The sequence below is a fragment of the Triticum urartu genome, chromosome 2, assembly GCF_003073215.2.
Source record: "Triticum urartu cultivar G1812 chromosome 2, Tu2.1, whole genome shotgun sequence".
NCBI lineage: Eukaryota > Viridiplantae > Streptophyta > Magnoliopsida > Poales > Poaceae > Triticum > Triticum urartu.
This window is the reverse complement of record NC_053023.1, coordinates 205279797-205290925: the sequence shown is the minus strand read 5'-3', so window position 1 is coordinate 205290925 and position 11129 is coordinate 205279797. Positions and strand designations below refer to the sequence as shown.

Genomic DNA, 11129 nt, shown 5'->3' with positions numbered 1-11129 from the left:
TGACTGATCTCGGTCCTCTTCATCACTTTCTTGGGATCACTGTCTCCCGCACTTCATCTACACTCTTTCTCTCTCAATGCTAGTACATTCTTGACTTGCTCTCTCGTGCAGGGATGACTGACTGTCAACCATGTCGTACGCCGGTCGACGTTGGTACCAAGTTGTTGGCCGACGGTGAACCTTTTTCTGATCCTACTCTATGTCGCAGTATCACTGGTGCTCTCCAATATGCCACACTCACTCGTCCTGATATATCTTATTCTGTTCAACAAGCGTGCTTATATATGCATGATCCTCGTGTTCCTCATTATTCTCATGTCAAGAGAATACTTCGGTATCTCAAAGGCACTATTGATCATGGTCTTCTCCTTAATTCTTCCTCTCCAACAAGCTTGACAGTTTATTCTGATGCAGACTGGGCGGGTTATCCAGATACTCGACGATCTACATCCGGCTTTTGTGTTTATTTGGGTGACAATCTTGTTTCTTGGTCTTCTAAAAGGCAGGTTACAGTTTCCAGATCGTCTGCAGAAGCTGAATACAGGTCTGTTGCTCATTCTGTGGCCGAGGCGGTGTGGCTCCGTCAGCTTTTGGTTGAGCTCCATCGACCAATCGAGCGTGCAACTATTGTTTATTGCGACAATATTTCTGCAGTCTACATGGCGTCCAATCCTGTTCAGCATCGACGCACCAAGCACATCGAGATTGATATTCATTTTGTTCGTGAAAAAGTGGCTCTTGGCGAGGTCCGTGTGCTTCATGTTCCTACCACTGCGCAATTTGCTGATATTTTCACCAAGGGGCTCCCCACTGCAGCATTCACTGGCATTCGCTCCAGTCTCAACATTGTTACACCTGATGTTGACACTGCGGGGGGTATTAGAGTATATATTCGGTTTGTATATTTGGTAGTTCAAATTGTAATCTATCTCTACTATCCTTGGCCCCCAAGTTTTGTATCTTATATAAACAGTCCTTTGAGGCTCTAATACATATTCAGAATTCAATAATCTTCACAGTGGACGAGATGACCGAGTGATCGGCACCGGCGTTCCTCGCGTAGAACGCCGGCTTGGACGGGGCGCTGAGAGGGACTGTTTCGCCTCCGAGCATCATGACCACCGACGACATCACCGGCCGATCCGCCGGGTTCCCCTGAACGCACAGAAGCCCGACGTGGACGCACCTTCGGACGTCGCTCTCTGAGAAGCTGCTGCCGATGCTCGGGTCCACCGTAGCCAGCACTGTTCCGGCCGTCCAGTGCTCCCATATCTGGGTCATTCGCAGCAGCCATGAGCCAAACATTCTTTCTGATACATACATATATATTCAGAGGTAACCAAACAACAGCACGTACCGTAGTCAAGACATCTTCAGACTGCTGGGAGTTGTAGCAGTCGTTGTTCTTCCTGCCCGTCACGATCTCCAGCACCATGACCCCGAAGCTGAACGCGTCCGACTTCACGGAGTAGTTCCCGCGCATCACGTACTCCGGCGCCATGTACCCACTGGAACAACAGGGTGGTAATTCAGTCAGTTTCTCTGCACGGTGGGACGACTACTGCTGCCTGAACTCGAATATGTATGCTATGGTACTGACTATGTTCCGACGACGCGGCTGGTGACGGCCTGCGTCTGGTCTCGCCCGAAGAGCCTGGCGAGGCCGAAGTCCGAGATCTTGGGGTTCATGTTGGTGTCAAGCAAGATGTTGCTGGCTTTGAGGTCACGGTGGACGACTTTGAGCTGGGAGTCTTCATGGAGGTACTGCAGGCCTCGAGCAATCCCGTGTATGATCTTGTACCTCTTTCCCCAGTCAAGCTGCTCGCGTTTCTCCGTGTCTACCACAGGTTCAGAAAACTAGGAGTGGTGAATGTATGTACGCAAATAAACAGGCAGGCAATGGTATCACAAGTTGCAGAGAAAATGCCACAATAGGATTCGATTCTGTTAGTACCGAATAGGATCTTATCGAGGCTCCGGTTCGGGAGGAACTCGTAGACGAGCAGCCTCTCCTGCTGCTCTAGGCAGACGCCGACAAGCCTCACCAGGTTCTTGTGCTTAAGCTTGGCAACCAGGGCGAGCTCATTCTTCAGCTCCTCCACTCCTTGTGCCGAGCTCTTGGACAGTCTCTTTACTGCTATTTCTTCGCCGTCCGGGAGAGTACCCTGTGCAAATCGAACCATAACTAAAACTAAGCTCACTTACCAAAATTTCGATGAATTTTCTTCAAGATATATGTTTGCTTGGTACTGTACCTTGTACACCGCACCAAATCCACCTTCGCCGAGCTTGTTTGTTTCCGCGAAATCTCCGGTTGCAGCTCGTAAAGTTGAGATGTCGATCAGCATCGAGTCCACACTATCGATGTCCTCGGCTTTGGCGGAATAACCTGGATCTGTTGAAACATCAATGTCGTTTGTCACCACAAGTTATGTCATGCTAGCTAGGCCCTATGAACTGTTAAAATGTCGTAAATTTGAGAAAATTTGTAGGGCATACATGGCTGATTTGCCTCTGCTAGTGGCCGGCGCCTCCTCCAGAGAAGGAAGCAAACGACAAGGTTTATGGCTGCTGCGGTAGGAAGAAGAAGTATGAGAACCATGCCAGGAACACTGTACTTTCTCCCTGTGAATTAACCAGTTCAAGAGGACACATATCAGGCCAGTTGAGATTTGCAAATCTGAACTGGAAAAAACAGCTGGACTTGCACTCACCTTCTCCGGCGGCCGCCGCTGGCGTCAAAACGTTGGGCACCACAGCCGGCGCCGACGCCGGTGCAGCAGAGCTGGCCGACGTTCCTGCCAGTCGCACCATCACCGGGCCATCAAAGAAGGGCGTTGTTTCGTACCGGTAGCTGCACCTCATCCCAAGAATCCTGGCTCCTATAGAGTCCGTGAACACAGGCGCCCATGTCTTGATGTTCACGGTGAGGCAGTCCCGGCACCGCGCCAGCGTCAGGTCAGGCGTGCACTGCGCCCAGGCGTACACCTTGGGGAGCTCCCGGTCGAAGTCGGCCTCTCCGGACGCGTACAGCCGCGTGGAGTTGGCGACGGCGTAGCTCACGGTGGCGTTCAAGAGCGCGGCCACGACGCGCTGGAACCGGGCCGGCTCCGCCGTGGCGTTGACGTTGTTGCGGAGCGGGAGCGTGGGGTTGTAGGTGGTGTCGTCGTCGGGGCGGGACCGGATGTTGGAGTAGTGGAGCACGCAGGAGTCGTAGTAGATGGTGCTGTCCCTGCTGTAGGGGCACGCGTTGGGCAGGTCCTGGAAGGCCTGGTCCAGGCAGGTGAGGCAGTAGGAGGCGTTGGCGTCGCCGCGGCAGAGCGCCAGGGCCCAGACTTGCTGCGGAACGGCGCCGACCAGGGCGGTGGCGAAGAGCTCCGGGGACCGGGAGGCGTTCCTCGGAAGCGTGGCGCCGATGCGGTTGATGTTGGCCAGGTACTGGCTCTTGGCCGTGTAGGTGCTGCGGCCGCAAATTGTCCATGGGTATACTGCCGCGGCGGGGGAAGCCAGCAGTGCGACGGCGACGATGGCCACCACGGACAGGACCCGGTGGTGAGCCATGCTACCACAGATGCTCGAACCGAACGGGGAAGTTGGTGCTAGCTTTTGTACACCCAATTAAATTTGACCGTCGGACACGGCAATGACTTAGCAATTGGAAAAATCCTTGTCCGTTTTCACCATTTGTTTTGTGTATGAATGCCATGTTGATATACCGGGTGTTTGAGCTCGCGAGTGATCAATCCTCATTCAGTTTAACCTTTTCTTATAATAAAATAATCTGGATTCTGCATGGGTATGATGCACACAATCATCTTTATTAAAACTATAACATATTCAAAAGATCCTTCACAAGTTCAAAAAAACAAAGAGAAAAGAGCACAATTGATAAAAAATATTGCATGACTGCTCCCGCTCCAAGCCTCCCCCCCCCCCCCCCCCCCCCCCCACACACCCTGTGCGCGCGCGTCACCGGAGCTAGGGCTCCGGCCCGGCGTCCTTCCTCCCCCCCTTCCCTCCTCCTCACCACCGCCGCAAGGCTTCCATCGGGCAGAGCTGCTACGTCCATGTTGCCGCAAATAACACCCTGGATTATCTCAAGACGCCAGTCCCTGGAAACAATCCGACATCCAGGACACTGGAGGCCATCAGCATGTCCCAACTAAACACACAACTAGCCCTCCAGCAGCGATCACTAGCTAGAGGCCACGACAAGGGAGGCACAGTGGCACGAGACGATGACAAATGAACGACTGCGTCGCGCTTCGTGGCGACCTCCACACATCATCAACGACCTTGCCAACCGTGGTCGACTGTAAGGAGTAGAACAAGCTACAGAAGTGCCATCGCCACCGCCACCGACCCTATCCTGCGGCCTCTAGGCAGCCGCAACACTAGCAGACTGACTTCAAGCCACGCCAAAAGACCCAGTAAAACACAAAATTCTCACCACATAATCGTATGAGTTGTCATAAGAGGCGCCCCTCAACACACAAGTTTCCGACGGGCTTGCCAAGCGGGGATGGCCAAATTGTGGTCTTTGCCCTTTTTACAAAAAGGAGCAAGAGAGTGGGCCACATCTTTTCTTCAAGTGCCGCTACACCATTCGGCTTTGGAAGATGTTCATTGAGAAATTCCGACTAGAACAAATGGACACGTCCTTGTGGCATCTAGATGTTTCAATCAAGAATTGGTGGGCACATAGAACTGGCACAGGAGTCCCCAACAGAAAGGCGATGGCCTCGCTGACCATGCTCGTGACATGGACCATCTGGAACGAAAGAAATGCCCGGGTCTTCCGGCATAAGAGCGCCCCACCGCCAATTTTACTCACTACTATTGCTAACGAGGCAAATCTTTGGGTCACTGCTAGAGCAGAAACTAGGGTATATTCTTTTGCGTGAGTAATCATTTATGCCGTGTAAGGTTGAGTGTATTGTAACAAACTCTCCTCTATGCTTAATTAATATATGTTACAAACCTTTTGCCTTGGTTTTAAAAAAAGAGATATTAGGAAATGTGACTGATGCTCCTCGTGATCGTAATCAATTAGTTTATTTCAACACATTTTTAAAAAGGGGGCGCTTTATTACTTAAAAGGTTTAAGCATTACACCCGGCCTCTGCATAAGTAAGATGCACACAGCCAAACAAAGTCCATTTACCCACATACAAGCGTGTGCGAAAATTCGAGCTATACAATCGTGTGCGTGATGTTATCATAGACTTATCGCACATGCATCAGTCGATGAACAACGTGTAATCACACAGAGTTCAGCCATTGCACATTTTATTGTCTGGCACGTACATACAGTTGGATGATAGTGTGCTATAGGTGTGCACTAGTGCGAATATGTCGTATGCACATAGTCCACGTGCTTAGACTTGGATGGTGGTCAGAGGCGCTCCAATACCAGTTACCCATTTCAACGGCTTCATCCACAGATTAAAAGCCTAGTTGGCTTGCTGCGAATCATGTCCAAAGGCACCTTTTGGGTCAAAGGCGGCATGGAATTCGCATTAGATGGAGACATTTTGGAGGAATTCATCTTCCCTGTGAACTTTGTCAGTGGAAAATCCGCAGCCGTATCTGAGTGCCGCACGCACGGGGTGTCAACAAGTCTTAAAAACGCAGTGACAAAATCATCAATATAAGATGGAGGAAAGATAGGCGACTGCTGACACCCGAGTGGAAAAAGAATTCCTTTTCCACGCAGGGTGGACCTCCATTGTGGCAAGAGACACGAATCTCGCAACCTCCATGCATTGTGGGTCATGAGCAAGATCGCTATCGGCCGATCAACTTTGACTCCAAAAGGAGGTATCCACTTGCGCGGTAGGCAGTGGCAGTGGCGCGTCGTGGTCTCGCGGGTCAGGCTCAGGAGAAACTGGGCCATCTTTGTCGTCGATCGCGGACTGTGTCGTGCCATGCCGAGGAAACCACGATTCCTCCGCGCTCCCCAACCCCCGCCGCCACAGCGATGCTTCTGGCCGTCATGGCCGTCGTCCTGCTCCTGCTGCCGCCGGCCATGCCGTTCGAGGACTTCTTGTGCGATGGCAGCACCTACGCGCCCAACAGCACTTTTCAGGCGAGCCTCGCCCTCGTCGCCGCGGCGCTCCCCGGCAACGCCTCCTCCATGCCGTCCGGCTTCGCCACCGCCGAGGCCGGCGCGTCGCCCAACCGGGCCTACGCCATGGCGCTCTGCCGCGGCGACGTCAACGCCTCCACCTGCGCCGCCTGCGTGGCCGCCGCGTTCCGTGCCGCCGGCGCCCAGGAGAGCTGCCCCAACAACACGGGCGCCACCATGTACGAGGACGCCTGCGTCCTTCGCTTCTCCACCGTGCAGTTCCTCGACTTCCTCAGGGCCGACCAGTGGCAGCCCGGAGAGCTTACGTACGGCCTATTTCAGCTTTCTAATGAACCTCTTGATCTTGAATAATTCTGTGTAAACTAATGGGATTTCTACGGCCCTGTAAACTGGTTCAAGTTTTCAAATTACCCCGGCGTCTCGGAATGTCAAGTCGGCACAGGGAGCATGGTTCAGCGCCGCCGCCACGTCCATCCTCACCGCCGTGGTCGACCACGCATTGGCCGCGGCGGGCAACTCAACGACCGCCAAGAAGTACTTCGCCACGGGCGAGGTGGACTTACAGCCTAGGATCTACGCGCTCGCGCAGTGCCTCCCGGAGATGACGCCGTCGCAGTGCCGGAGCTGCCTCGGGACCCTCCTCGTGCAAACAACGCCCATGCTCAGCACCAAGCCCCGATGGATCATGTCTTTTGTGGTCTGGTGCAACCTGAGGTACAGCGTGCGGCCGTTCTACGAGGGTCGGTCGATGCTGCAGCTCCCGGCGCCACCACCGCCGGCAGTCGTGTCTCCATCTGTAACTCCAGAGCCTGGACCAACAGGTAGCACCTACCACACTCTTTCAATTCTTATTTTTATCTGCAGAACTGTTGCTATCATTTGTCTGCTTGCATAGCTCATACTACTTCATAATTTTAGTTTCAAGGTTAAGGTTCTTGTTTGGTGTATGATGTTGCAGGGAAGAAAAAGAGTGCAGCAGGAATCTCTGCGAGCATTGGTTGTTCCGTCCTCTTGCTATTTCTTCTTTCGGTTTTCGCTTTCGTTCGATTCAAGAGAAGGACTACTAAGCAATCAGAGGACGACCACCGTGAGTAGCATAACATCTAGCATGCTATATCAGTTTAAGGGCTGGAATTTGCAGTTCCTTGATGACATTCTTGTCATACGACACCAGCATTCAAGAAAATTGTGGGTGCACAATGCATGATCTTTGAGTTAGCAGCACTGCAAGAGGCAACTGAAAACTTCTCGGAAAAGAACAAGCTCGGAGAAGGTGGTTTTGGCATTGTGTACAAGGTGAGTAAATAAGCAACACATAACCGGGTGGGTGATATCAGTATAGCACCTTCTCTGAGGAAGACTCTGTTGCAGGGGATACTAGCAGATGGGCAGGAAATAGCAGTGAAGAAGCTCTTGGGAGGAACTGGGAGTGGTTTGCATCAACTGCACAATGAGGTGCGGCTATTGGCAGAGCTGCAGCACAAGAACCTTGTTAGATTACAGGGGTTTTGCTCGCATCGGGATGATACGCTGCTCGTTTATGAATATATCAAGAATGGGACCCTCGACAACTTTCTATTTGGTATTTTTCCTCTTCACTCACCTCTCTTGCTCTCGAGCTACAAATTATTGCACGGATTTTATTTATTTTTGCTTCTAAACACCCTGTAATTTTTTATCTGCCATGGATGAGAACATTTGACTATGCAGCAAAGCAAAGCATGTGTAATAGTGAAATGAATGGTGCATAGCTATACACCGGAGTTTCACTGTTTAGAAACTCAGTACAAACTACTCCCTCCGTCAAGAAATATAAGAGCGTTTAGATCACTACTTTAGTGATCTAAAATGCTCTTATATTTCTTTACAGAGGCAGTACTAAATATGCCCGGTAGCATTTCCGGCACAATAAGTTACCAACACATCCAAGGTTGTTTATAAGGTAAGCGAGTTAGTATTCGATGGAGAGGCCGGGGGTTAAACCCTTTTTGAGTTAGTATGATTATTGTGCATTTACCTTGCACCACCTAATATTATGAATTTAACATTGTGCGCAATAGAAACTAGTGACGAAAATACACTGAGCTGGGAGCAACAGTACAACATCATTCTTGGGATTGCCAAGGGAATATTGTACCTTCACGAGGATTCAAGCATGAGGATCATCCACCGGGACCTTAAACCTAACAACATTCTCGTTGATGACGGCATGGATCCGAAAATCGCAGACTTTGGACTTGCAAGGCTGCTAGGAGAAGGTCATACTCACACCAAGACAGCTAGAGCTGTCGGAACACTGTAAGCCCGTATATATTCACACATCCACGAAACGGCAGATATCGAGCGTGTGCTTGCAAAGCCTAACCGCTCATCCTTTGCAGAGGTTACATGGCACCCGAGTATGCAATACACGGCCGCGTGTCGCCCAAGATCGATATTTTCAGCTTCGGTGTCTTGGTCCTCGAAATCGTAACTAGGAGACGGAACAGCAGTTCTGACGATCGCGATGAAGTGAATCTTATTAGTGATGTAAGTGCTTATTTACTTCATTTTTGGTGCATCTGTACGCTGGAAAGACTCGTGTAAATTATATATGTCATGGCAACTGAAAGTACTGTCGACACTAACAATCTAACAGGTGTGGAACTGCTGGACGAAAGGGACGGTATCGCAGATGATAGACCCATCGCTGGACGAACACGCCCGAAGCCAGGCATTACGATGTATGCACATCGGGTTGATGTGCATCCAGTCGGACCCTGACGACAGGCCTTACATATCATCCGTCATTTTCATGTTAACCAGGGACAACACGGAGATTCAAGCACCCGCGCAACCTGCATTCTTCTTTGGGAGAGAAGCGGCTTTAGCTTCTCCGGCATATGACCGATCTGATTTCATCCTGGGACAGGATGTCTCTGTGAATGCGGTTACAATTACTGAGCCGTATCCTAGGTAGGTAATGTACCGGTGTGATGTTGAGGCCAAAGAGGTGAGTTGGCTGTGGTTTCAGCGAGGATTTTCAGAGATCTGGCCTTGGTTGTAGAATCCCTTTTGTTTAGGGTTGCTTCCATGTCTATGGGTCCAGTTACCCCATTATCTGGTTATATTTGATTTTATTTTGATCGAATATGTAAAAACTTTATTTTATAAAGTAAAATCCCCTGGATCATTTTCTTTGTCCGCCATTTGGTGTAGAGATAGTGCAAAGATTACTTTTTTCACTAAAGAGGCATCAAAATATAGCATCAAACAGATACAAAGCATAATAAGTAACATCTTGCCACTACATATTTAAGATGCACACAGCGACACACCATCAGTCCGATAGTAAAATAAAACCAAACATAACTGCAACAGTAAAGCCATAAAAGACTAACAATATGTCTATGCCAAATATGCAGGAGATGGTGGACCGATCCGGAGGTTATGCCTCCATCCATAATGGGTAAAAACTTGCGTGGCCACCCTCTCCAACCGCATACACACCGTCGTGGATATCGGTCGATACTACGTAAGGTGCAGAAGAGGAGCTTACGGTTGGGTCTTGGCCATCACATTGTGATCCCATTATCAAATGGCAACTCATGTCTATGCTTAAGAAACCCCAACCATCTTTGATCAACGAGCTAGTCTACCGAAAAAGGCTTTCGCCCCGCTTTATAAATAAAGTAACCACCAAGCACGGAGTAACAAGGTAACAACGGAACACGACACACACCCACACAACGCCACCGCAGGCAGGGTCCAACACACACACACAAACACACACAGACCCAAGTTCCGCTGTGGGCACAGCACAACAAGCCCAGCACAGACGCACTACGAAACGCCCCAAGACGGCAGTGGCGGAGGCGTGAAGACGACGATCTAATCTGGTTCCGGAGGTGGTGGGGGAAGCGGTGGAGCCAACCGGAGAGCCATCGCGCGAAGCTAGGTGATGATGGAGGTGATGGCGTCTCTTACGGCTAAGCGGTCGCCAAAGCTGCAAGTAACCAGACCATTTGAACAAAGTGTCAGTAGCACGACGAAGAGGAATACGCTGAATCACACGTTTATTCCTAACAGTCCACAGCGTCCAAGCAAGGACCCCAATGGCCAGCCACCTAACGTGGCGCAACATGGGTGGGATCGCCTGGAGTTCGGCAAAGAGAGCGGGGAAGTTGTTATGGTCCTAGCTTCCACCCACAATCTCGCGGAAACAACTCCATAGGAACTGCGCAGACACGCAGGTGAAGAAGATATGGTTTGAGTCTTTTTCAGGCCCGCAGAGCGGGCAACGCCCATCACCAGGGCCATTGCACTTCAGAACCTCTAGGCCTGATGGGAGGCGGCCACGAATCCATTGCCACAAGAAGATCCTAATTTTCAGGGGGAGGCGAATCTCCCAAATGGAGGAGAGCGCCTCATGGCCAGGGGAGGGGGCGATGGCCAGGTATAGAGATTTGACGGAGAATTGACCAGAAGGCTCTAGTCGCCATCTGGCTCGGTCATTGTCCTCGTGAGATCAGGCTCGTGGAGTGCAATACAGTCGAGCAACTCCTGCCAGTTCGCGTTCTCAGCTGGGCCAAAAGGTCTCAGGAACGAAGGTTGCCCTAAGTCAGCCAGGGTGGTCGCCACGGAAATCCGGGGGGCAACCGTGATGGAGAACAGGTCCGGAAAGCGGGCCGCAAGAGGCGTGTCTCCAGTCCATCTATCGAACCAGAACAGCGTGGCGGTGCCGGACCCAACCGCGATCGAAGTCCCGATCCGGAGGACAGGAAGGAGATGAATGATGGATTGCCAGAACTGGGAGCCCTCAGAGCCACCAAGTCAGGAGGGCAATGTTCATGCGTTTGGAGGACATAATCCCGAGTCCGCCCTAGTCGCGAGGTTTGTAGATCTCAGACCACCTGACCATGTGGTACTTCTGCTTATCACCCTCGCCGGCCCAGAAGAAACACCCCTAAACAGTGGCAATCTCGTGATGAAGGGTCTCAGGAAGGCTATAGAAGCTCATGATGAATAGGAGTAAGCTGGAGAGGGACGAGTTAATGAGCAC

General features: G+C 51.1%; 2 protein-coding genes across 2 annotated transcripts; one reads left to right on the top strand and one right to left on the bottom strand.

The window, feature by feature from the left end:
• Positions 1-877: 877 nt before the first annotated feature.
• LOC125536801 (cysteine-rich receptor-like protein kinase 6) lies at positions 878-3642 on the bottom strand. The gene is made up of 7 exons (XM_048700069.1): positions 2715-3642; positions 2500-2625; positions 2256-2395; positions 1955-2165; positions 1601-1838; positions 1358-1508; positions 878-1272 (listed from the first exon to the last, which is right to left on the bottom strand). Exons 1-7 carry the CDS (start codon positions 3559-3561, stop codon positions 997-999), a joined length of 1989 nt encoding a protein of 662 aa, XP_048556026.1. The 5' UTR covers positions 3562-3642; the 3' UTR covers positions 878-996.
• Positions 3643-5858: 2216 nt separating this feature from the next.
• On the top strand, positions 5859-9265 carry LOC125536800 (cysteine-rich receptor-like protein kinase 44). The gene is made up of 8 exons (XM_048700068.1): positions 5859-6393; positions 6488-6909; positions 7047-7175; positions 7263-7384; positions 7460-7670; positions 8149-8386; positions 8470-8617; positions 8727-9265. The coding sequence occupies exons 1-8, from the start codon at positions 5981-5983 to the stop codon at positions 9045-9047; spliced, it is 2004 nt and encodes a 667-aa protein (XP_048556025.1). The 5' UTR covers positions 5859-5980; the 3' UTR covers positions 9048-9265.
• The last annotated feature ends 1864 nt before the right edge of the window (positions 9266-11129 follow it).

Coding starts and splice junctions, on each gene's coding strand:
- LOC125536801 (XM_048700069.1), bottom strand. CDS start 3,561: ATGGCTCACCACCGGGTCCTGTCCGTGGTGGCCATCGTCGCCGTCGCA. Junction 1,839..1,954: donor CCTCGATAAGATCCTATTCG/GTACTAACAGAA, acceptor AACCTGTGGTAG/ACACGGAGAAACGCGAGCAG. Junction 1,273..1,357: donor CTGAAGATGTCTTGACTACG/GTACGTGCTGTT, acceptor CGAATGACCCAG/ATATGGGAGCACTGGACGGC.
- LOC125536800 (XM_048700068.1), top strand. CDS start 5,981: ATGCTTCTGGCCGTCATGGCCGTCGTCCTGCTCCTGCTGCCGCCGGCC. Junction 6,910..7,046: donor TCCAGAGCCTGGACCAACAG/GTAGCACCTACC, acceptor ATGATGTTGCAG/GGAAGAAAAAGAGTGCAGCA. Junction 7,671..8,148: donor CCTCGACAACTTTCTATTTG/GTATTTTTCCTC, acceptor TGTGCGCAATAG/AAACTAGTGACGAAAATACA.